Raw genomic sequence first — 23,116 nt, 5'->3', positions numbered from 1 at the left:
CCTCCCTCTCAGCTACTCGGGGGGCTGAGGTGGGAGGATCGCCTGAGCCCACGAAGTCAAGGCTGCGGTGAGCCATGGTTGCACCAGTGCACTCCAGCCAGGGCCACAGAGTAAGACCTTGTGTCTTAAAAAAACAAAACAAAACCCCAAACCAGAACAGAATGTACAGCTGGTAATGATGCGGTGGGGATAGGGACCCACACCTGTCCACTCTAAAGCGGTGGCTCTCACCCTGATGTACGGAACTCACCGGCCTCACTGAGATTTGATGCTATTTTTGCGGTGGGGCCCACGTTGGGATCTGGTAATCCTCCATGCAGCCCCCACCCGCGTGATCTGACATGCGGCAGGGCTCTGCATGCTCTGAGGGCTGTGCTGTGTGGTTGGGCTCCCCATGGAGCTGGAGCATGAGGCCCGGGCCTCGGGTCCCACATCTAGACTCTAGGTGGGCCCCCACTGCAGCCTCACAGCAGCACCACCTGCGTAGCCACGGTGGCGGAGTTGTCCCTGCTATGCCCTGAGCCTCAGCTGTCCCCCTGGCGGAGTAAGGCTGCCCACGGGCCTTCCCTGGGGGAGTCCTGAAGTAGCTGCTGTGGGGAGGGGAAGGGAGGGTTAGCAGGCGAAGCTTCACTACAAAGAAAATCGGCCCAAGGATACCAAAACTAGCTTTAATTTGTCCAAAAGCCACACAGAGCTGTGTAGACACTGATCCTGGGAGGGAAGCTGAGACAGTCCATGGTGCACAGGGCCGAGGTGCCTCTAGAAGTTCTCCAGCAAGCCCAGGATGCGACACTGATCCTGGGAGGGAAGCTGAGACAGTCCACGGTGCACAGGGCCGAGGTGCCTCTAGAAGTTCTCCAGCAAGCCCAGGATGCGCTTTTGCTCGTTCTCCCGGAACTCCGGGCTCCGGCCGTCCCCGATGTTCTCTGCATACTCTAGGGGGACAAAGATAGAGTCAGGAGTGGATCCCAGGCATGGGGTCCACCATGGTTGTGCCGCTTTATACCTTTCCCAGAACCCCAGCTCCCACAGAGGTACAAGTTGCCCTAATGCCCCCACTGTAGCCAAATTCCTTGGGGTCTTGCCTTCGAGGCCCTCAGTGGAAAGGCACCAACTTACCTTTCCATGCTTGGATTCCCCTCCTAGCCACACCCTTCACTTCCACCCTCATTTATTTATTCACTTCACCCTCATTTATTTATTTACTCAACACACACGGCGTGGATGCTACTAAGGTGTGAATGTTTGTGTCCCTCCAAAATTCATGCTGAAACCTCATCCCCGACGCAGTGAAGGTCTTTACGGGGTGATTAGGTTCTTACCATCTAATTACAAGATTAGATTAGGTCTAGATTAGGTCTAATCTAGGGGATTAGACTCTTGCAAAAGGACTCCAGGGAACTCTCAAGACCCTTTGCCCTTCTCCCTTCTGCAATGTGAGGATGCAGCAGGAAGCCCCTCAGCAGACACCAAAGGTTGGCGTGGTGCTCTTGGATCCCCCACCTCCAGAACTGTGAGGAAGTACATTTCTGTTCTTCATAAATTTCCCAGTCTCGGGGATTTTGTTACAGCAGCACGAACAGACTAAGACAGACACCCGCTGGGCAGACACTGCTCTGTACTAGTGGTTCTGAGTGTGGACCTGATCAGCAGCAGCTGCAGCAGCACTGCATGGAAACTTACTAGAAACACAAATTCTTGGGACCACCCTAGACCCACTTAACAGGAAACTGGGGTGGGGCCCAGTGATCTGGGTTTTACTGAGTCTCCAGGTGATGCTGATGTATGCTCCAGTTTGAGAACCTCGTTTTGGGAATGGGAATAAAGGAGTGATCGAAACAGATGCAAATCTCTGCTTGTGTGGAGCCTACTTTCTTTCTAGTGAAGGTCACAAACCAAAAAGTGAACAAAATACACAGGTGGCTGTCAGCAGGGAGCATCTGCTTAAAGATCAGAAGGAGATGAGTGTGGAAAGGTCTGGGAGCCAGTGGCAGGGCAGCCAGGGCAGAGGATCTAAGGTGGCGGGGGGCGGGGGCGCTTCCTTGGTTTATCTGAGGGTCAGCGAAGAGGTCCGTGTGGCCACAGCCTGGAGCCACGGGAGGGGCCATACCCAGATGGTGTGGCCTATGCACCATGGTAGGGGTTGTGGCCTTTCTGTGGGGTGGAAGTCCCTATGAGGGTCCTGAGCAGAGAGGAGTGACGTGATTTGACTTTTGCCAGATCCCTTCCGATGCTGTGTGGGGGACACCATGGGGGAAGCAAGGGCAGGGCAAGGAGATGCGACATGACAGTGGCCTGGATTGGGCAGTAATGGTGGAGGTGAGGCGACGTCTTCAGCTTCTTGATGTTTTCTGAGGGTGGCTCCAATAGGATTTACAGATAGACTGGAAATGGGGTATGAAAAAGAGATGTGAATCTCTTGGTGGTTGCAATCACCAAGAAATACGACAAGAGCAGTGGAGAGGCTGACAGTGAGCCCATAATCCCCCCAAGGACTGGGGGGAACAGGTGCTGGTGCCAGCAACAGGGAGGGGCTGTGTGGGGGGTTGCAGTCCCCTGACACAAGCTTCGACAGCTGGGTGTATTCAGGGAAGGGAGGGAGAGAATAGTCTAGAAGTACTGGAGCATGGAAGGCCCCTCCCATGTCTCCAGTGGTAGGAGTGGTGTGGGAGCGTCAGGTTTCAGCGAGACCAGGAAGAGAAAGGAAACATTCCTGAGGGGGGTGAGGCTCCAGGCACAGTTCTGGCAACAGTTCGGCAGAGGATACCAGTGGAGAGTGGCACGGTGGGCAGGTTTGGGTTCTTTTCTCCCCCGTTGTCCCAGCACAGTGATCCTTAAGACTCCATCTCATTTTTTAAAAAGTGTCCTGGTAACCCAAAATAACATGGTCACCCTGGTTTTTTCTGGAGATGGCGAGGGGTGATTTGGTGACCCTGGACTTCCTGCGGTGGCTCCTAGAGCAAGTGTAGGGGATCTGGTGGGAGAGGAAGGAGGAGGATGGGGTGGTCCAACCCCTCACTGCCCTCTGACTGTCCCCTGCCCACAGCCAGAGAGGAAAAGGTGCAACACAGGGCTGCGATCGAATCCTAGCTCTGACTCACAAGTGCCCTTGGGTGATCCCCTCTGAAAATGTTCAAACAACAAACGTCCAGGGAGCATTAGTTCCCTCCCTAAGCCTTCTTTGCTCAGGTCAGCAGTGGCACTGAGGAAGTCCCACACCCGCTCCGGGTCCCCTCCTGAGATGTCTTCTCTGTGAAGGCCTGCCTGGTCACCTCTCACTCCCACGCCCAGCCCCAGCCCACTGCTTCCAGCGCATATGGGCCTGACTGCTAGACCATCCTCCACCTGGCCTCTCTCCCTAGCTGGAGAGCTGCATGAAGGCAGGGGCTTTAGCCTTCCTCCCAGCTACGCCTGGCCAAGGGCCCCCAGCAGAGTGGGGTGCTGAAGGGTCTCCTGCAGTGGGTGACTAGGATGGCTGCTTGCACTTCTGCCCCTGGTCCCTTACTGGGGCCTGGCTTGAGAAAGAAAGCGGAGAGAACTCTCTAGTAAGAGGCTTTTGCATAATAAACACCTGCTGATCCAAACCAGACAAAGACTGGGGAGAGAAAACAAAGCCTGTGACCTCTCACCCCTCCCCGTCAACCCCACCCCCGCCAATGCTGGGGAAATAATTTCGCTCCTGCGACCTCTTTATTTTGCCCCGTTCCTCTTTATTACTTTGGATGTGTGCCGGAAAATGGGATTCGGGATTCAGGCATGTGCCAGCTGTGTGTCTCCCCCCGGAAATCATCCTCTTCTGTTAGGCCCATCCATCACCTCCAACAGCAAATGGTTGTGATGCCTCCTATTAAGGCCTCTTAGAGAGAGGGCCGGGGTGATGAGACAGGAGCTGAGCTTCGGGAGAAGGCTCTGGGGCTGCGTGTCAGTGGTGTCTCTTACTCACATGTGAATGATACAGTTGCTGCCCCAGGAGAGAGAGAAATGGCCATGATGGCATCTAATATCCCCGGAGGCATGGTCTGGAAGCAGGAGTCTTAATGGATTGAGCTAACACTTTGCTCCCCTAATGTCTTCTCAGACCCAGGAGGGAGGGAAGTGGAGAACCAGTCCGATGCTTTAGGGCAGTGATTTTCCAACAGTAAAGCCAGCTTCCTTGAGTTCTTTGTAGGGATGCACAAAGCAGAGGGAACCCACACCTGCATCAATTCCCTTTGCCAAATCACCTGTCCGAGGCCTCACTTACACATGCCGACGGTACACAGAGCACCCACCCATCCCATGCGCAAGTCTCCTCTGTCACTCCAACTGTGCTAAGAAGCAAACAGAGTCACGTCACCCATTCTCTGGAAAGGGGATATCCGACTGGCCCGCAGGCAGTGAATGGCTTGGTGTCCCCTGGAAGAGAGCCTGTCCCACACAGAGCGGAGTGGAACTAACATGTGCTGTGCGCTGCTATGTGCCTGCATTATCTATGTTGTCTCACATGTAACCTTTGCAGCAATCTTACAAGGTAAAGAACACCATCCCCATTTACCCAGGAGGAAACAGGCTATCAGAGAACTGAAGCAACCTGCCCAAGTTTAGGATGTAAAGGAGCCGGAATTCAAACCTCGAAATGTGTGGATAGGAAAAAAAAAAAGGCCCCGCGCACTGGGAGTCGGCTGGTCCTCACAGCAGCATCCTGTTACCTAAGCAACAGGCTACCCTGCCTGCCCCCGGTCTCTGGGAAAAACCCCTGCTCTGTGAGTGTTCCAAAACAGGAATGTCTCGTGCTACAGGGGCCTCGGTGGCCAGGACAGATGCGGGTGGACTGGCTGGGGTCACATTCTCTTATGCCAAGTTACCAAATATCACAGCTGGAAGGGTTCTCAGAAATGTATTCCAGCACTGAGGGGGCAGGTGAATGGCCAGGGTGCCAGAGTGAGCCAGCCATGGAGCCAGGCCCAGAACCAGGTCTGACGACCTGGCCTACTGCTCATCCACTGCCCAGGGAAGCTGCACCCCAGGCACCTCACCCTCACCCTTTGCCCTTGCTCATTCTTTGTTTCTATGGCAGAGTCCTATTTGGAGCAAATCGTGGTGGTGCCAGCTACCTCTGGTTATTACAGCTGCTGCAGCGGTTTATAAATATTGAACAGAGTCCTCCCAGAGGTCTTGGGAAAGAGTTCTCTTTGCTGTATGTGTGTGTGCGCGTGTGTGCATGTGTGTATAAGAGGAAAAGAGACTGCAGGATGAGGGGAGAGGGAGAGAAGGATGAGAGGAGAGAGGAAAGAGGCTAAGTTGGTGGAGAGTGAGAAAGATGGCATACATGTCAACTCCTTTCTCTACTTCCCCCACATTTTCAAATGCTCTTATAATAAAGGCTTTGATGGAACTCAGAAACAGGCAGCAATGCTGAACACATAAATATTAAAGCAAACTTTAGACAGCAGGTTTACTATCCAGACATGGAATACAAGCTGTTCTGTTTATGTTGAGAGGGAGAGGGAGGGAGCACCGAGGCTGGTGGATGGGGAAAAGTCATCTTCCAGGGCGGAGACCTGGACCAGTATTCACAAGCCTGGTTCAGATCCATAAATCTTAAGCCTTAAATGTTCATCTTTTTAAAAATGCAGGAGGAAGAGGGAAGAGAGAGGAGGAATGCCCAAAATTTTCACATTGAAAACTCTTGAAGATGTACATATAACCACAAAATAGAAACCGAGAAAGGAAAATCCTTCAGGTCTAACAAGATTCCTTGACAACAACAATGAACTTGGAAGGTTGAAAGTTGCGCTTCTCCAGGAGTAGAACATTTTGCTAGGCTGCAGGTTCTAATTTCATCAGGGATGTCATTCAAATGAAACCCGCTTACAGAGAAAGACCCTTGCTTACAATGCTAACGGTCAAGTTCTCAGAGTCCCATGGATGTTTTACCTGGTTGGAAAAGCACCCACTGACACCCACCCACCCCACAAGGCCCCGGGAAGTCGAGCCTGTGTGCTGGTGACTGCCTTTCCCGGTGGTATCTCAGTCCAAGCTGCTGCTAACGCCAGGCGGAAGGATTAGGTCAAGGAAGGAAGGAGCTTCCATTCGCTGAGTATGTAGCTTGGTCTCAGGCACCCAACTGCATCTCAACCTTGGAGGCTTCCTGAGAGAGGCAGTATTTATTTTAAGTGTTTTTTGTTTGTGTTTTTTACAGAGGGGGAAACCAAGACTTAAATATGTTATCTACTAACTTGCCCAGAGTTACACAGAGATCCAGAATTTATGCTGGTCTGAGCATGTCTGATCCTGGGTGAGCTTGGACACTAATTATAACAATAATTAGTTATATTAATATATAATATGTCTTATATAATAAGACAGCTAACATGTAACAGGCACTTTCCGGGTGCCAGCCACCATGTGAGCACTATACATACAGCACTTCGCCTCATTCTCACAGCAGCCTTCTGAGACAGGTTCGCCCCATCTTACAGATGCAGGAGCGATGGCTTGGAGAGGGGAAGAGCTGCCTGAGGTTAGACACTAGAAAGCGACAGACAGAGCTTGCTTGTGAACCTGGGCAACTCACTGCAGGCTCCATGGTCTTAGCACAGTTGGTTCTCCAAGAGTGGTTCTCCCTCCCTCTCCGCATACCACCACCACACTACCCCCAGGCAGCGCTCAAGACAGCCCTCTTGGGTGAACTGGGTGTGAGGCCTGGGGGCAGCAATCCTAAGGCAAATGTAACATTTTTGCTGAAAAGCTCTCGAGGTGTCCTTAAGATGCCTCTGAGCCCTGTCAAGGCCGCTGGCTACAGGGCTAACATACAGGCCTCTCTCCATGATCCTTTCCTGCCTGCAAATGCCCTGCAGGACACCGCATCCATGACCAGGTGCAAGTCACACACACGTCAACATGTCATCAAAAGATAAATCCTATCAGCCTCTGCAGCTTTAAAACCACACAGACAACTTGGGTTACCAAGAGCCCCAAATCAATATGGAAATACGTTTATGAGCTACTAGGAGGAGATTTTAAGCCATAAAGAATACTCGCAAATCAAAGGGCCATGGGCCAAATTCTACAAGCATTTAAGTTCCTGGCTCATTCTTTTTGCCCAGCAGTGAGAGAGTTTTGAGTCAGTAATCCTCTAAGCTTTCCTCTGCAAACCAGCCGCTGTGCAGTAGCCATGGCTGCTCCCGGGCATCTGTGTGGTCCTCCAACAACTTTCACCAGGAGACTAAAACAGCGGCAAGACTGGCCAGCGGCTTCCACTGCAACCGTTGGCACAAATATTGATATTTCAAAGCATTCTCAGGTCACAGCTCCAATGCCACAGTCAAGGCGATGACTGCTCAATGATGCCCGTGCACAGCTGCCTACAGAAACCCTTCCCATGCAGGCAGCCACAGAGACAGAATGCAGAATGGTGGCTGCCAGGGGGTGGGGGGAGGGAGGAACGGGGAGTTCTAGTTTTGCAAGATGCAAAAAAAGGGCCTGTGGATAGATGGTAGTGATGGTAGTAATGGTCAAAATGATAGATTATTATTACAATAATAAAAAATAAAAAAGAAGCCACGCCTTCCGTACAGCTTCCCTGGATCTCTGGGCTCCTTTTCATGTCCAGCCAGATTAACTGTGAGTGAACTGTGCCATTTTCATTCCCCTTGGACCTCTGCATCCCAGCACTGGCTCCATTCTGCTTTGCGCTATGGTCGGTCACCTGACTTGTGAGGGAAGTATGCCTGCGGGGAACAGAGTCTCCTGGGTGTCTCACTTATCTTAGAAGACTGCCTAGCACCCTGTGATGGGTGTTCCCTAAAGGTGGGTGCCCTGCATTTTTCTTCTCTCCTAAAAGCCCATAGGAGCATATGGGCCGATCAGCAGTTGGCACATTCCTTACCGCTGTGCATAGCTCCTTCTGAGTCTGGATCCAGTTTACATCACCAGAGACCCAGGTACCTCCAAGAAGCTCAGTGAGTCTCAGTCTCCTGGTTACCCCGCTTTCCAGGGCTGTTGTGAGGACCAGAGGTTATGACACTGTACCCCAAATGTCTGACCCAGAGGAGGTAGGAGCTCGGTAAGTGACCACTCTACCTACCGTGGTCCTGGATTTCTGGAATAGCACAAACAAGCCTACAGCACCACCTCAGCACGCACCCCAACTGCAGTAACTGACTCCTTCTCCCTGCCAGTTGGGGCGCCGAGCACCACAGCGATAAATGGCAGGAAGCCTGTTGCTGTCCTCGCAAGCACATGGCCCCATCTGCCCTTCTCTTTGTGGTAATCTCAGTCCTCAGACCACGGTTCCCTAGGAGGGCCCACAGTCCTCCGGCCAGAGGTGCTGCTGGTTCTGGGGAAGGCTGGACGTCGGGAGTGCCGAGTAAGCAGTGTGCAGAGAGAGGTGCTTTAATGAGCCATCAATTATTCCCTGCGCTCTTGGCACCCCCAACAGAGGAGGGAGGAAATGGTGAGAGTGGGGGCTGAAAAATAACGGGAAAAGTCCCCCGCTGGGCTTGCCTCATCAGCGTTTTCCTGAGACCTCAAGGGATACATCAGCTGTCATCCTGCCAGCAAAACTTAGGAAATATGTAGGCCATAAAATCAAAGAAAAAAGCCTGCATCTAATTAGTATGTTAAAGAAAAAAAAGGAAGCAACCGAAACTGAAAAACAAAATTAAAATCAAAGAGAACAGACTGATGAGCTGGTTTTCTTTATGAGGCTTTGTTTTCTTGAGTTTTCGATGGAAGGAAGGGTAGGAGGAGGGGGGTGGTATGAAAAGGAGAACCAGATGGGCTTTTTGGACGGGGGTCCCAGAAGACCCCAGCCTCCCAACCCTCCCACCTCCATAGGAGCCTCAACCCTGTCAACCTCAGCACCACCCTCTCCACCCAAGTGAGGGCTCCTGAGGGTCCTTGCAGCACCCTGTTCAGGGGTGCTCCCAGAGGCAGGCCACACCACACAGGCTCCACACCCTGCTGCAGACTGGCTTCCCCTGGCGTGGGTGGGACAGGACAGGGGCATGCCAGTGGCAGGGCTGAGAACCCTTTATGACAACTTTCCATCTACAGAGAACTCTTTTAATTGCCAGCGTGATGTTCAGGGCCTCTTCCACCTGAGCAATGGCGTTCAATTCCCAGAATCTAGATATCACCTCCACACTGATGACCTCAAATTTCCCAAACGATTCCCTGGGCACTAATGAGAATGTCTGCTGTCTGCTGGTCAATCAAGGGATGCAGTCACCCCTTGTACACCAAACTCACTGTGCACCTAGCAGAACTCAAGAGCCCGGCCCAGCCACACCCCACCCAACACTCCAGCCTCCTGCATCTCTGCTTGGCACCCCCTGACTGGGCTATCGTCCTCCCCAAGGCCACTGCATCCTGCCCTGTCCTCCTCTGGGCCTCTGCTCCCTCTACCTGGTTTGGGCACCAGTCCTAGTCCTGAGGAGGAGAAGCGGCTCCCTCCCTGCTTCCATAACTGCCTCTGTGACACTCCCTCCCTCAGCACACTGTTCACAACTTGACAAGTGCTTAGCATGTTCTAATTAGTTCTGAGCCTCTTCCCCTAGACTGTGAACGCCTGAAGGATAGGGATCTCGCTTATTCCTTTAGTATCTCTAGGACTGGACACAGAGCCTGGCATCGAGCAGGGCCAGCTGAGTAGTTCCTGGAGCATGCGTTCCACTGGGCTTGGATTATGGTCAATCATTTATACTCTATGTCCCCGGAAGGCCGTAAACTCCATGAGGGCAGCTGCGGTGTGACACCTCTAGCACAGCACTTAGCACTGTGCCCAGCTAGCCCGAGGAGAGTCACAGTCAATGTTTGCACATTAAATTCATACAAGGGTAGGGTTTCATTCCGCAATGTCTGAAATTATTACTGGTTCCCATCATGTGCTTGGCATTGCTCTGGGTGCTGGGGAGACACAGTGAACAAGGCAGACAATGTCCCGTCATGGAGCTTATATTTTAATGTATGAGACAGACAAAAGCAGTAAACAAACACATAAATAAAAACAATCATAGGTTGTGATAAGGGCTCGGATGGAAAGAAACAGGGTGCTATGATGGGAATAACGGATGCAGAGAAGTGGATGGATTCAAGGTTGAGTTCAGAGGCAGAAGAGGTGGGATGGACTAAGGAGCTGGCTATGAAGGGTGATGGGGAGAGAACTGAAGGGCTAAGCCCAGGCCTGGAAGGATGGCTGCGAGGGTCTGTATGGAGGTGGTAGAGGTGAGGGTGGGCAGAAAGCAGTGGGGGAGAAAAGCAGAGGGGTGGGAGTGAAGATGGCGCCTGTGCAGACCCTTCACCGGTTCACTCATCTGCTCGCTTGCCCAGGTGTCCACTCAACAACCCTCCACTCACTATCCAGTGTGGGCTCAGCGACTTAAAAGGCACTGGGGAAATAAACCAGCATCCGAGGGAGACAGAGGCCGGGACTCACAACAATGGAAAATTGCGAATCACTTAGGTTGTGTGTGGCAGGGTTTGAGAAAGAAAAACATCCCACTACTACATGTCAGCACCCATTAAAAATACTTTTCCTTTCTTGGAAGATCACTGTTTTGATTACAAGGACGGAGGTGCAGGGAGAAGGCTCAATGCAGGATAGTAGAACTGAGGGTAATAAGAAGTTCTAATTGAACAAGTGGGCGTTAGAAGTAAATGCCATTTAAAGGCTGGAGTTGCAAATCACCACAGCTACCCCTCAGGGAGGAGGCGAAATGATGCTCTCAGCAGTAATTCACACGAATCTGACACTGAGGAGGAGCTCCCAGGGTGTCACTCCGGAAGGCATGAGTGGGGCTAAGTGTGTCCACTGGACCCCTTTACTCTCTTTTTCTCTAAGGAGAAAACAACAGATTCCAATGCCTCATACTCTCCATCTACAAAATGGGCGCAATGGATTTACCATTCCTGGATGGGGAGGGCTGAGCAGACACGAGATTTCCAGTCCCTATGCCTTCACTCACAGTGCTGTTGCTTTCTGGATTGCCTCTGTCCTAGCCTCTTAGACCAGTTCAATGCCACTTCTCTCACAAGGCTTCCCACAGGATTTTGGCCATGTCTCACTTAAAATAATGATGGCAATGGTCTTCGTGGTATTTTGTAATACTCACACTAACGTTCACTCTTAACTTGTGTCACCTCATTCAATCCCCTTGCCCATTCTAGGCAGTCACAAGAGCAACTGGTATCTTGCCTGAGGTAACACAGTAAACAACAGAGCCATGATTCGGATCCAGAAGCCTCTGACCCTAGAGCCCATGCTCTTAACCTTGCTTCGCTTCACTGTGTGGACTACATTTATCTTCACATTTCACCTGCCACCTGGAATGGGAGCTAGAAGCAACTTAAAGGCAAGCTCTGAGTAAATCTAGCCTAGTCCTTCATCTTAGAAATGGGCAGAATGAGAGCCCGAGGGGAACACTGATTTGTCTGCAGTCACCCAGTCCATCTGGACTCTCCCTGAACTCAGACGTCGTCAGTACTGGAAATTCCCACATGGGCCTCCACTGCCACACGTGCCAGCTGGTGCTCCCCAGTTAGTCCCCAGGTGGCTGAGGGTGGGGCTGCACCCAGAGCTCAGAACAGGGGCCCTGCCTTGTGACTGGGGGCTTGCTCACCGGCCAGAGGCCTCTCCGGTTGAGTCAGGTCTAGTCGAAGATCCAACAGCATTTAGGGAACTCCATGGGGTGGGTGGGAAGGAGGGATACCCACACTGACTGAGCACCCACTGTGTGCCAGGTACACACTGGACGCTGTAGTACCTCCTGTAACCTTTGCAAAATTTCTCCCAGGTAAATATAGAGCTGTAATCATGCTCGCAGCTAGGGGAGGCAGAGCTAGGCCCGGAAGGCAGGCATACTCTTTCCACCACTCCACATTGCCTCAATTCACTGCAGAATTCCAGTTACAGTAGTGCCCCACATCCTGACGGATGTTCCAAGACCCCTGATGGATGCCTGACCCTGCACACAGTACTGAATCCTATGTACACTGTGTTTTTCCCTATAGATACACACCTATGATAACTACATAACTATGATAAAGGTTAATTTATAAATTAGGCACAGTAAGAGATTAACAACAATAACTAAATAAAATAGAACAATTGTAACAATATACTATTAAAAAGTTACATGAATGTGGCCTCTCTCTCTCTCAAAGTATCTTATTGTACTGTACTCATCTATTTCCGGACAGTTGACTGTGTGTAACTGAAAGCAAAACTGTGGATAAGGAAAGACTATTGTATTTCTTGTCATTTCCTTGCTTTTTTCCCTAAGAAAGCAATTTCCTTCCACTATGTGTAGTTTGGAATTGAATTTTTTGCTTTTTTAAAAAAATTAACAACTGTTTCAAGCCCTTGTGCCTCTTGTTTACGGTTGGAAGTTCTGGAACTGGAGGGTCAGAGGCAGAGAACGAGGCTAGTCTTCAGTATTCTGACAAAGATGACCTGGACACACAGTGAAATGGACAACTTAGGCTTTCAGTTGCAGAAAATGCTCCGCACCAAATACCAGCAACACTGACAGAGGCTCAGACCTCTGGAGCCTCAGACATAAGTAGCATCCAACTCACCCTTGATGATATGCCTGACAATTTTGATGGAGCTTCCTCGCATGTTTAGGATCTGGTGAACTCTCTGGCGAATCTAATAAGGGAAAAAATGGGTACAGAAAGAAAGACAACCATTTGTCCTGACACACCAGAATGTATCACCTTGAAATTATTTACATCACCCCATCCCTGAAAAAGAAGGCTGACACAGAGTAAAGGAATTCAAGGAGAGCGCAATCCCCTTCTTTCCCTGAGAGTCTACCTAAGCAGCTGGCGAGGAAGGAGGCAGGGATGGATAGGCCCATGCAGGGGAAGACCCTCCTACCTGGGGGACATTGGCATTGCAGATCTCGGCCATGATGTAGCAGATGTGCTGGAGAACAAAGAGCCCCGCATCTAGGCGCCGGAGGTAGAACTCCTCCTCGATGTCATTGTCTATGATCTCTCCTCGCCGGACCATGTCCTAGAAACAAATGAACGTTTAGGAATAAAAGCTGGACAGTGAATGGGAGGAAAGAATGGACTCCTAGTCTGGCCATAATACACACAAAAATAGCAACTACAACAACAGCAAAAGAAAACCACCTCATCTTTTTGATTTGTCTACATCTCCCATTACTCTAAAGTACCTTTCACATTCTTCATTCTTAATGGACTACAGAAGCCCCAGGAGGCGAGCTTAAAGTCTATTTTTTCCTATCTGATGAATCAGGGCCAAAATGATCTCATCCACATACAAAAAAAGCTAAAAAAAAAAAAAAAAAAAAAAAAAAAAAAGCTGAAGGGACACAAATCTAAGCTATTTATCTGCTTCCACTCATTTTTTACTCCTTGGTTTGGGCCTCCATAATCTCTCTGTAAGATACAGTTGGCCTCTGACCTACCATGGATCAACTTTATGATGGGGTGAGAGTGACAGGCATGCTGTAGAAACTGTATTTCTCCTGCAAGGCTGGTAGTGGCCTCAGCTCCCAGTCAGCCATGCATTTTCTTTTCTTTTTTTTTTGAGATGGAGTTTTGCTCTTGTCCCCCAGGCTGGAGTGCAATGGCGCGATCTCAGCACACTGCAACCTCCGCCTCCCTGGTTCATGCAGTTCTCCTGCCTCAGCCTCCTGAGTAGCTGGGATTACAGGCGTGTGCCACCACGCCCAGCTAATTTTTGTAGTTTTGGTAGAGACGAGATTTCTCCATGTTGGTCAGGCTGGTCTCAAACTCCTGACCTCGGCCTCCCAAAGTGCTACGATTACAGGCGTGAGCCACCACACCCAGCAGCCACGCATTTTCAACTCATGATAATTTCAATTTATGGTAGGTTTATCAGGATGCAATGTAATCGTAAGCCGAGCAACATCTGTATATTTAAATCTCCCTTCCAAATCAAGTTAACCACAGCAGAGAAAGGTCCCCTTTCTCCACAACTCTGAAACCAATGGCACAGGCACCCAACTTGCGTACATAAGCCCTCTGGCTTAGGTGTTTTGTCAGAGGCCATGCTGCATTTCACACGTCCAAAACCCCCCAGGCCAAAGCCCTAATTAAGTCACAGGAGTCTCCTTTGTAACCCTAGACCTCTCAGACTTGCTCTCCTCATATCCAGTCCTCCCTAGTAGGTTCCTTTAAAAAAAAAAAAAAAAACCCAGCTTTATTGAGATATAATTCACATACAATTAATCCATTGAAAGTGTACAATCTAACAACTTTTATATATTGAGTTGTGCAATCAATTTTTAACATCTTTACCATCCCCACAACCCCAATCCTCCCACCCCTCATCCTGTGCGCTGTGAACACTTCTGCCAAGATGGCTCAGAGCCCTACTGCTTTCCCTCCTTGGGATTCTGGGGTATGGTTCAAGCTCATATCACTTTTAAGCTACATCCATCACAAAGGCTTTCCTGATTTTTATTTAAGGCTAACAACTCTCCTTTCTAAAACTGCTGAGAGCACCTTGACAAACAACTCTGCAACATGACCTCCTCTCCTCCTCATCATCTTCACACTGACTTCAGTCCCCACCAGCTCTCTCTGTCTCCAGCCTTTATTTCGTGGGAGTGGACTGTGAGCTCTGTGAAGGTAGGGCCCTAGCTCAGTACACATCTATGCAGCCAATGAGACAATGAGAGGAAAAAAGACATCTCCGTTTTTTTGTTTTGTTTGTTTGAGACAGGGTCTTACTCTTGTCTAGTCTGGAGTGCAGTGGCATGATGTCAGCTCACTGCAGCCTCGACTTCCTGGACGCCAGTGATCCTCCCACCTTAGCCTCTCAAATAGCTAGGACTACAGGTGCATGCCACTACATTCAGCTAATTAAAACTTTTTTGTGTGTGTAGAGACAGGGTCTCACTATGTTGCCTGGGCTGGTCTTCGAGCTCCTAGGTTCAAGTGATCCTCCCACCTTGGCCTCCCAAAGTGATGGGATTACAGGTGTGAGCCATTGCATCCAGCCAGACATCCGGTTTGGGCTATGAGCTCTCAGGAGTGAGAACTGGGTGTGGGGACTTGTTCTGTGTGACTAGCACATGGGCCTAAGAAGGCAGGTACTCAATACATGCTTCTGATGGCAACAATCCATTTCATAATTCTGTTGGTAGCTTTATGGCCACCGTTCCTTCTGACAACTCGGGCTCCTGTCACGGACGGAAGCCCTTGGGATCCTGCTTTCCACTCTTCCACATTCGAAGAACTCACCACTGTGGTCATCAATCTCCACCAAGAATCCTTCAGAGACTATTTAGACAGAGATAATGCACTTCTTTATTTGCCCGGGGGGCCAGCTGGTAGCAACACAAGGCTACTTTTCATCTCGTTCCTATGAGGCCTCTATCTTTGATGTGGAAATGAGTGAATCTACTTGGGAGGACTGGATATGAGGACAGCAAGTCTGAGAGGTCTAGGGTTACAGAGGAGACTCCTGTGACTTATTAGGGCGTTAGACTGGAGGGTGTTAGACGTGTGAAATGCAGCATGTGCCCCTGACAAAATCTGAATCCTCTTTGGCCTGCAGACTGCCAGGCCCTGTACTGCCTGGCAAATCACTAACACTAATTCCTAGCTTCATTTAGTAGCAAATTCATTGGTAATCTGGTAATAGCATTAATGTTCACGAGGTAGTCATGGAGCACTAGACTGATGTCCAATGGGTTTAAAAATAGAAGGTTCTCTTTAGTTTCTCATTTACTCATAATCATGACTTCCTGCTCCGGAACTCTGACGTGTTCAGCAGTTACTACCAAATTTTAAAAGGGCAGGAAAGGGATTATTCATCCCATTGTATGAATTAGAAACCAAAGCACACAGAGGTTAAGTTGCTCATAATGGATTCCCCAGGGATAGGAATCGTGTGGGATTCATCTTTGATGTGGAAACGAGTAACTTGGCACAGTGTTGAGACCTCTGGCCCTACTAAGTGCCTAATGGCAAGAACACTACCCTAAGCACTGAATTAAGGCAGTAAAATAAGGAAAATGGAGGTAAGGGAAGCCCTGGTTTTAACCACTGAAGAGGTCGGTGGAAGTCACAAACTTCTAGGAAATGGCCAGAAAGTAAGTATAGTGTGCCCACATGTTAAAATAATTGTGATAGGTGCTGATCGGGGTTGGGTGAAATGCAAGGGCGTCCTGGAAGAAGTGACTTTTGGGTAAGGTTTCAGGGTGCATGATGGGCAGAGACAAAAGAATGGAGCACCTTAGAAAGGTATAGTCTTTGCGTTGTGTGAAGGCCCTACAAGAAAAGACTTGTGTTGGCCATACTTTCTGCTCACTCTCCCTCACCCCAGCCCAGCCCAGACAGGCCTGGGTTCCCTTCCTGGTCTCTTTGCCTTGCTCCTCGTGTTGGTACCGCCCACTCCTCAGTCTCTATCATCATATATTGAAAGTCTACAATGTGATGTGCCTCACAAAATGTTCCCTGAGATCCCCAAGCAGATATGATTTTTCAGTCCCCTTCAGTGGGGATTCAGCACAAATCCCCACACCCTGGATTTGTACCTCTGTTGTGGTACCTCCCACGGTCCCCCTTGAATTAGCCATTCAGATCCATGCCTCTTCCTTGTGTGCATTCCTTGAAAGTAAGAGCTATACTGTGCTCATCTTTGTAACCTAGGAAGCACTTTGTGCAGCATTTTTTGCTTAGTAGGCTTTTTTTTTTTTTGAGAAGGAGTTTTGCTCTTATCACCCAGGCTGGAGTGCCGGGTTCAAGCAACTCTCCTGCCTCAGCCTCCCAAGTAGCTGGGATTACAGGTGCCCACCACCAAACTCAGCTGATTTTTGTATTTTTAGTAGAGACATGGTTTCACCATGTTGGCCAGGCTGGTCTCCCCTTCTGACCTCAGGTGATCTACCCACCTCGGCCTCCCAAAGTGCTGGGATTATAGGCATGAGGCACTGTGCCCGGCCCTTAGTAGGCTCTTGGAAAGCATTTGCCAAACAGTATTGAAAAACAACGAAGGGAGAAGTTCAAAGCTTTTTAATGAGCTGTGTGTGCTGAGACTTGCATGGCTGGGGCAGAAGTGAAAACATCAGGAAATGCGGAAGGACTGTGCCTTGGAGGGCGAGCTGATAGCAGGCATACAGGCTGGCCAGAGAAGTCAGATATGATGGGCTACAGACCATCAGCCAGCACTGTGCAGGAAAATGTCATGAATCAGAATATGCAAACAGCCAAATGATGGACACATCGGCTTAGAGCATCGAGAGGCAGGTAGAGTGCATAGCTGGAAGACCAGGGTATCAGCCTACGTGAGAAGGGGAAGGGAAGAGAAGAGGCCCCGGGAGGTCACAAACAGGGGAACCTGGAGTGGAACTCATTCATTTACCCACTCAACAGAGATGTCTTGAACAGCTAACTGTGCCAGGTGCTGTGCTGGGACAGCAAAGGTAAAACAGTCTACATAATCGAGGTGCTTATAATCTAATGAGGTTAATGAATATGAAATTCTTTTTGAAAAATGTAATAATGACTATTATAAAGGACCTTTCAAACTGTACTGAGTGCTGTGGGAATCCAGAAGAAGGCTGGACTAAGTCTGTTTGCGGGGTGGGGTCAGGAGTGCTTAAAGAAAATGTAACATCTGAGCTAGATTTTGAAGGAGTTTGATAGGCTGAAAAGGACATTCCAAGCAGAGGAAATAATAGCACGCATAAAGGCACAGAAAAGTCAACTTGGAGAGAACAACAGTGGGACATCAGTATCACTAATGGAAACAGAAAGGGGTAAGGGGAGGTTTTTTTGTTTTTTGGCTAATTAGATCACAGCTTTCAGTAGATCATATTATTTTTGATTGATTGATTACTACATACTAGACACTGCGTGAGGCAGTCTGGATAATAACTACTGCTGTCATTACCCACCTACCAGAGAGGAGCAGCTCGTGTTACTGGGGGCTTACTATGTGTCAGGATAGTGCCAAGGGCTTTCTGTATGTTAACTAATTTACCTCTCAGAAACATTGAGAGGCAGGGGCCAGGTGCTGTGGCTCACATGTGTAATCCTAGCACTTTGGGAGGCTGAGGGGGGGGGGGATTCACTTGAGGCCAGGAGTTTGACAGCAGCCTGGCCAACATGGTGAAACCCTGTTTCTACTAAAAATACAAAAATTAACCAGGAGTGGTGGTGCACATCTGTAACCCCAGGTACTCGGGAGGCTGAGGCAGGAGAATCACTTGAACCTGGGAGGCAGAGATTGCAGTGAGCCAAGAACGCACCACTGCACTCGGCCTGGGGGACAGAGCAAAACTCCATCTCAAATAATAATAATAATAATAATAATAATAATATTGAGAGACAGGGATTCTTACCCCCATTTTAGATGAGGAAGCTGGCTCAGGCAGAACAAGCTCCTCAAGGCTAGTGGGTGGCAGAACTGGGACTCAAACCCCAGTCCATGCTCTTTTCATACTACCATGTTTGTGTGGGTATAGATTTCAGAGTTGTCTGGAGAACAAAGGAAGATGTTAAATATTAGTGTGATAAGGAGGCTCACGAATGGAGCTTAGCAAAATTAAGTTTCTCTAATTAGGTCAGAAGTACCCCTGGTGATTTTTTCCTTTTTCATACTTTTCTCCATCATCTGATCTTCTTTTCACCAGTCAGGTACACACTGCACCTTCTAGTTTCTCTATATTGTCATGCAGAAAGAACAAACTCAACAGAGCAATGCCAAACTCCATTTTCTTCTCTTTCCTCAGAACATCAAGACTCTGACAATGTTCAATTCGACATTCTACTTTTAGCCGTATGGCCACATGATTTGAAAGTGAAATTTTCAAATGTAGATCTGAGATATGACTATAGCTCATCTCCAAGAAAGGCATCACCATTGCTGCATTGAACATGCACAGAGATGAAACAGAGATTGGCTTCTGAAGACGAAGTTTCTGCCCTGACAGTTTTAGAAGTGCCATAGAAACCAGCGTGCAGTGAAGTCGACTGTTGTCAGGATAGCCCTTATCTAGCCTGTTACAACTCTGTGGCATCAAATATTTACTGCTGAATGGATTCAGGGAAGCCAAACATAAATGTGTACTCAGTGTTTAAAAGGAAATAAAATAAGCAGAATGATTATGGAAAATAAAAAAGTGAGAAAGCGTGGGCAGTTCTCTATCTAAAGAAGATGGCGTCACCTTTATTCTCCACCCATCTTACTTCATATAGACAGGGTCAACTTATAAATGGATTAATACACTTCTGACTCCTTTTATGGGTCCCCAAGATGCCACATAGCCACATAAAAAGCTGATCTTGAGATAAGGACTCGAGATGATTCCTTGGCTATCTGTGTGTGAGGAGGTAGAGCTGGCCATCTGAAAGAACTTTGAAGGGTGCCTGAAACTCCAAAATGGCTGTTGTAAACTCCACCCATGATCAGCTGGCTAGGAGTCAGTCTCTGGAGAAGCAATGTAAGAGTTCTAGAAAAAAATTATCACCGCAAGCTTCTCCCTGCCTTATACCGTCCCTCATCAAAGGTCCTGGAGGAACTGAAGCGGTCTGATCTATAATACTCTGACGGCTATGCACTAAAGACATACAACTGCACTTGTTTCTCTAGTGGCAGGGAAAAACTGAATTATGCCCAACCGACCAATGAGACATGTTTTAAAAATGGCAAGGAAAAGAACAGACGGAAGTTAGCTGGCTCATGTGGAGATCATACCTGCCTCCCAACCTCCTTAGTACATGGAGACTGAACTAACAGGTTACAAATATCCCATTCTAAAGAAGGCACCCAGCTTCCCCTTGCCTTCTTTCCCTCTCAAGAGACCTTGTGTGAGTGCAGGAAACATTCAAATTAGATACTGGAACTCCACTTAACTATGATATATATTATAAATTCTACAAATAAGTTCCTCTGCCAAGGTGGAACAGAGACCTAAGAAAATGGGATCAGATCCCAGCTCGAATACTAATTTACTAGTGTCCTTAGGCGAGTCATTTAACTTTTCTTGGCCTCAGCTTTGCTTGGAAACAGGAAGCCTGCACTAGATCAGGGAAGGCAAACAGGGTTCATCCCAAGTGCCAACTCAACCCACTGCAGTGAGTACAGAATATGATACAAAAATCTGCCGTGAAGCTGAGGCGAAGCTCAGCGGAAGCAGCCCTGAAATCATTAGCGATGCCCACCCTGACTGCAGAAGGGGAGAGTGGCAGTGTGCCTCACCCCTGTTTCCCTGATTCGGTGCTCCTGAAGGTTCCTTTTGGCTTTGATAATCTGGGGCATGTCCAGGACCAAAGCACTTTCAATAGCCAGCTGTAACAGATTTCTACCTGCATATTGGTATGTGGATGTATTTAGGATGTTGGCTGATGGCGTTCCCAGAGAGAGGAGCCGCTATGAGAAATGTATCAAGCTGGAGACACACATCACCGCCGCAACAGGACATGATGGCCAACACTGATGATTAGCTCATCCTTTCATCAATAAATTCATCTTCGCTGTGACAAAGACACAACCCCTGGATCTGCTGTGACCTTAGGCCATTTTAAGACAACAGGGGCATGCAAATCACGTACCCTTCAAATGGGAATGTGATGAGCAGAGATTAAAGGGACGTTCCACAAATCCAGTAACTTCCTTAAGTGTCGTAAATATTTCTCACTTTACAAAACTTCAGAGTGAAAATCTGTATGTATGTTGGACTGTATCTGAACCAGACAGGAGAGTTAAGATTTAAAGGGAGTCTTCCACAAATCAATTCACTCAACTCTCACCTTTGAAGAGCCTGAAGGTGACTGTCTTCTTTGTGAAGCAATGACAACTCAGCATCCATGCAGCATTTTTTACTGTGCAAAGCAGGGCTCCTGCATTAACCGTACCTGCTGTACATGCCCTGTGTTGGGTATGTACAACAAATACCATTTTCAGATTTCACAGATGGAAAAAATGAGACAGATGCCAAATGACTACCATTGGGTTTCAGTTGGAGACTTGAGTGGAATGTGATTCCATAGTCCCAGGCCTTTTCTATGAGTCCTTTCACACTGGCAAGAGATGGACAGCAAAAACCGAATCCTAACAATAGGGAAACTTCTCAAGTCCTTACTGAGTGCCAGGCACTGTGCTAAAGCACTTTCATGGATTTCTCATTTTTCCTCGCAAGAATTCCAAGAGGTAAAAACTATTACTATTTTTACTTTTCAAATGGGAAATTGAGGCTTAAAGAGATGAATCTCTCCTAAGGTCACAAAGCTCACAGGGAACAGGAAACAGAACAGACACAGGACAGAAACCCATGCGAATTTGGCTCCAAGACTGTGTTCAATTCACAGTTCGAAAAAGGAAAAAGGCTTTGTTTTATGCACTTTTCACAGTATTAGCGTATAAACAAATAGATGGGATATTTTTCTTTATGCCGTATCTGGTGACTAATGCAAACCAGTAGCATTAAAATGTAAGATCACCTAGCTTCTTGGCCTATAATTTCCTCATACATTGAAGAAACTTTTAAAAGGAAAACAAAAAAATCTACAGCTACACCAGCAAATTCCACATGCAATCTGAAAGAGCTAAAAAAAAAAAAAAAGAGACAGAGAGATACTCTGATAGGTTTTGTTTTGTTCATTCCATAAGAGAGGGTTAGAATAAAAACTTAGATGGTAATTCAGTGAATGGCGCATTAAGTAGAACAGATTGCAATTCACAGCAGCATAAGCCTGTTTGGGGGCTGCTAAAATAAACAGATTCATCTCCAAAGATACACAAGGAGGTGGTATGTGCAGCACCAAGGTGCCATTTCTGCAGGGTTGTGTGTGTGTGTGTTTCCCCCTCTTCCAGCCACATACTCACTTTAAATGTTAATCTGTCCTCAGGAGCACTACCAAATCACCATCTTTCCACACGCCTCCATCTCTTTCAACAGTCAAGTCGCAAGCCCTCCAAATAAGCATGAGGATGTCATTTCTAATCTGCCCCTGACAGGCAGTGAGCTGCCCCTTGCTGATAAAAGGAGACAGTCATAAAAGAGGCTGCTATGAAGCCAATACGAACCTCTCTTGCTTTAATAACATGGGACATGACTCAGAGCTGAAACCTGAGGCCTCCACTCGGTCTCTAGTCATGGGTGGGAATTGCCTCACCATTCAGAAAATGCTGATTGCCTTTTTTCTTCCAAAGCAAGGGGAGAAACTTGAACCATGGGAGAGGGAAATAACTAGAGATGGGAGAAGCATCAACACCAGCAAAACAAATCTTCTTCCAAAAGCTTCTAAAATAGGGCGGACTATTAGAGAAGAATCCTAGAAACTGCAAGTCTTTTAGCTGGAAAACTGAGGCTGGAGAATCAGTAAAAGAAAATTCTTTCAAAAATGCACAGCTAACCGATGGCAGCTTTGGTAAGAATCCAAGGCTCTCAGACCACAGCTTTGCCCACAAACAAGAGACTGGCTACATGTTAGTTCTGTCTTAGCACGTAAGCATGTGGCAGACTTTTACAAACAATCTCATTAATCTTCAAAATGACCCTATAATAAAGCTATCATGAAAATGAACACACACACACACAGGGCAAGGCATTTCCCAAGTGAACAGAGATCACGTGTGGCAAAGCTGGGATTTAATCTTGGGCTTGTATGATGCCATACTCATGATCCTTCCATATTACCATGATGTTGCCATCACAAGTGTGATGCAAATTCTAAATTTACTTAAATTCAGTCAATTTCTAAATTTACATCCCCAATAAAAAAAAAAACCCAGACTGCTCATTTGAATTTTGACAACTTATACTCCGGTCTTGAGAGAATCAGTACTTCTGTGATAGCAGATACAATAATACAAGGCTGAAAATGACAACCCTACTGGAGAAACGGAGAAAGTAAATAAGATTAGTCCCTATTTGTGAAGACTTAGAGTTAGTTTAGAGGGAGAGACAGATAAGCATTCAGGCCCAAAATACTTGTAATAATAGCTACCACTTAGGGCATACTTCCCTGTGCCAGGAAATATTCCAAGTGATTTACATATACTATATTTACTTAATCCTCCCCACAATCCTACATGATAGGTACTATTATTCTCATCCTTTTCACTGATGAAGAAACTGAAGCAGAGAGTTTAAGTAACTTGCTTGTAATCACCCAGCTG

The 23,116-nt window shown here is 48.0% G+C and overlaps 1 protein-coding gene across 1 annotated transcript in view; it reads right to left on the bottom strand.

Moving 5' to 3' along the window:
- Positions 1-644: 644 nt before the first annotated feature.
- Positions 645-23,116, bottom strand: part of CTNNBL1 (catenin beta like 1) — a 179,201-nt gene continuing 156,729 nt past the window's right edge. The window contains exons 14-16 of the mRNA XM_010355334.2: positions 12,866-13,003; positions 12,562-12,634; positions 645-935 (exon numbers count right to left, since the gene is read on the bottom strand). Coding sequence (XP_010353636.1) covers positions 847-935; positions 12,562-12,634; positions 12,866-13,003 — 300 coding nt within the window. The 3' untranslated portion in view covers positions 645-846. The remainder of the gene's footprint in view (positions 936-12,561; positions 12,635-12,865; positions 13,004-23,116) is intronic.

This window comes from Rhinopithecus roxellana, chromosome 13, assembly GCF_007565055.1.
Source record: "Rhinopithecus roxellana isolate Shanxi Qingling chromosome 13, ASM756505v1, whole genome shotgun sequence".
Taxonomy (NCBI): Eukaryota; Metazoa; Chordata; class Mammalia; order Primates; family Cercopithecidae; genus Rhinopithecus; species Rhinopithecus roxellana.
This window is presented reverse-complemented; position numbering and strand designations above follow the sequence as displayed.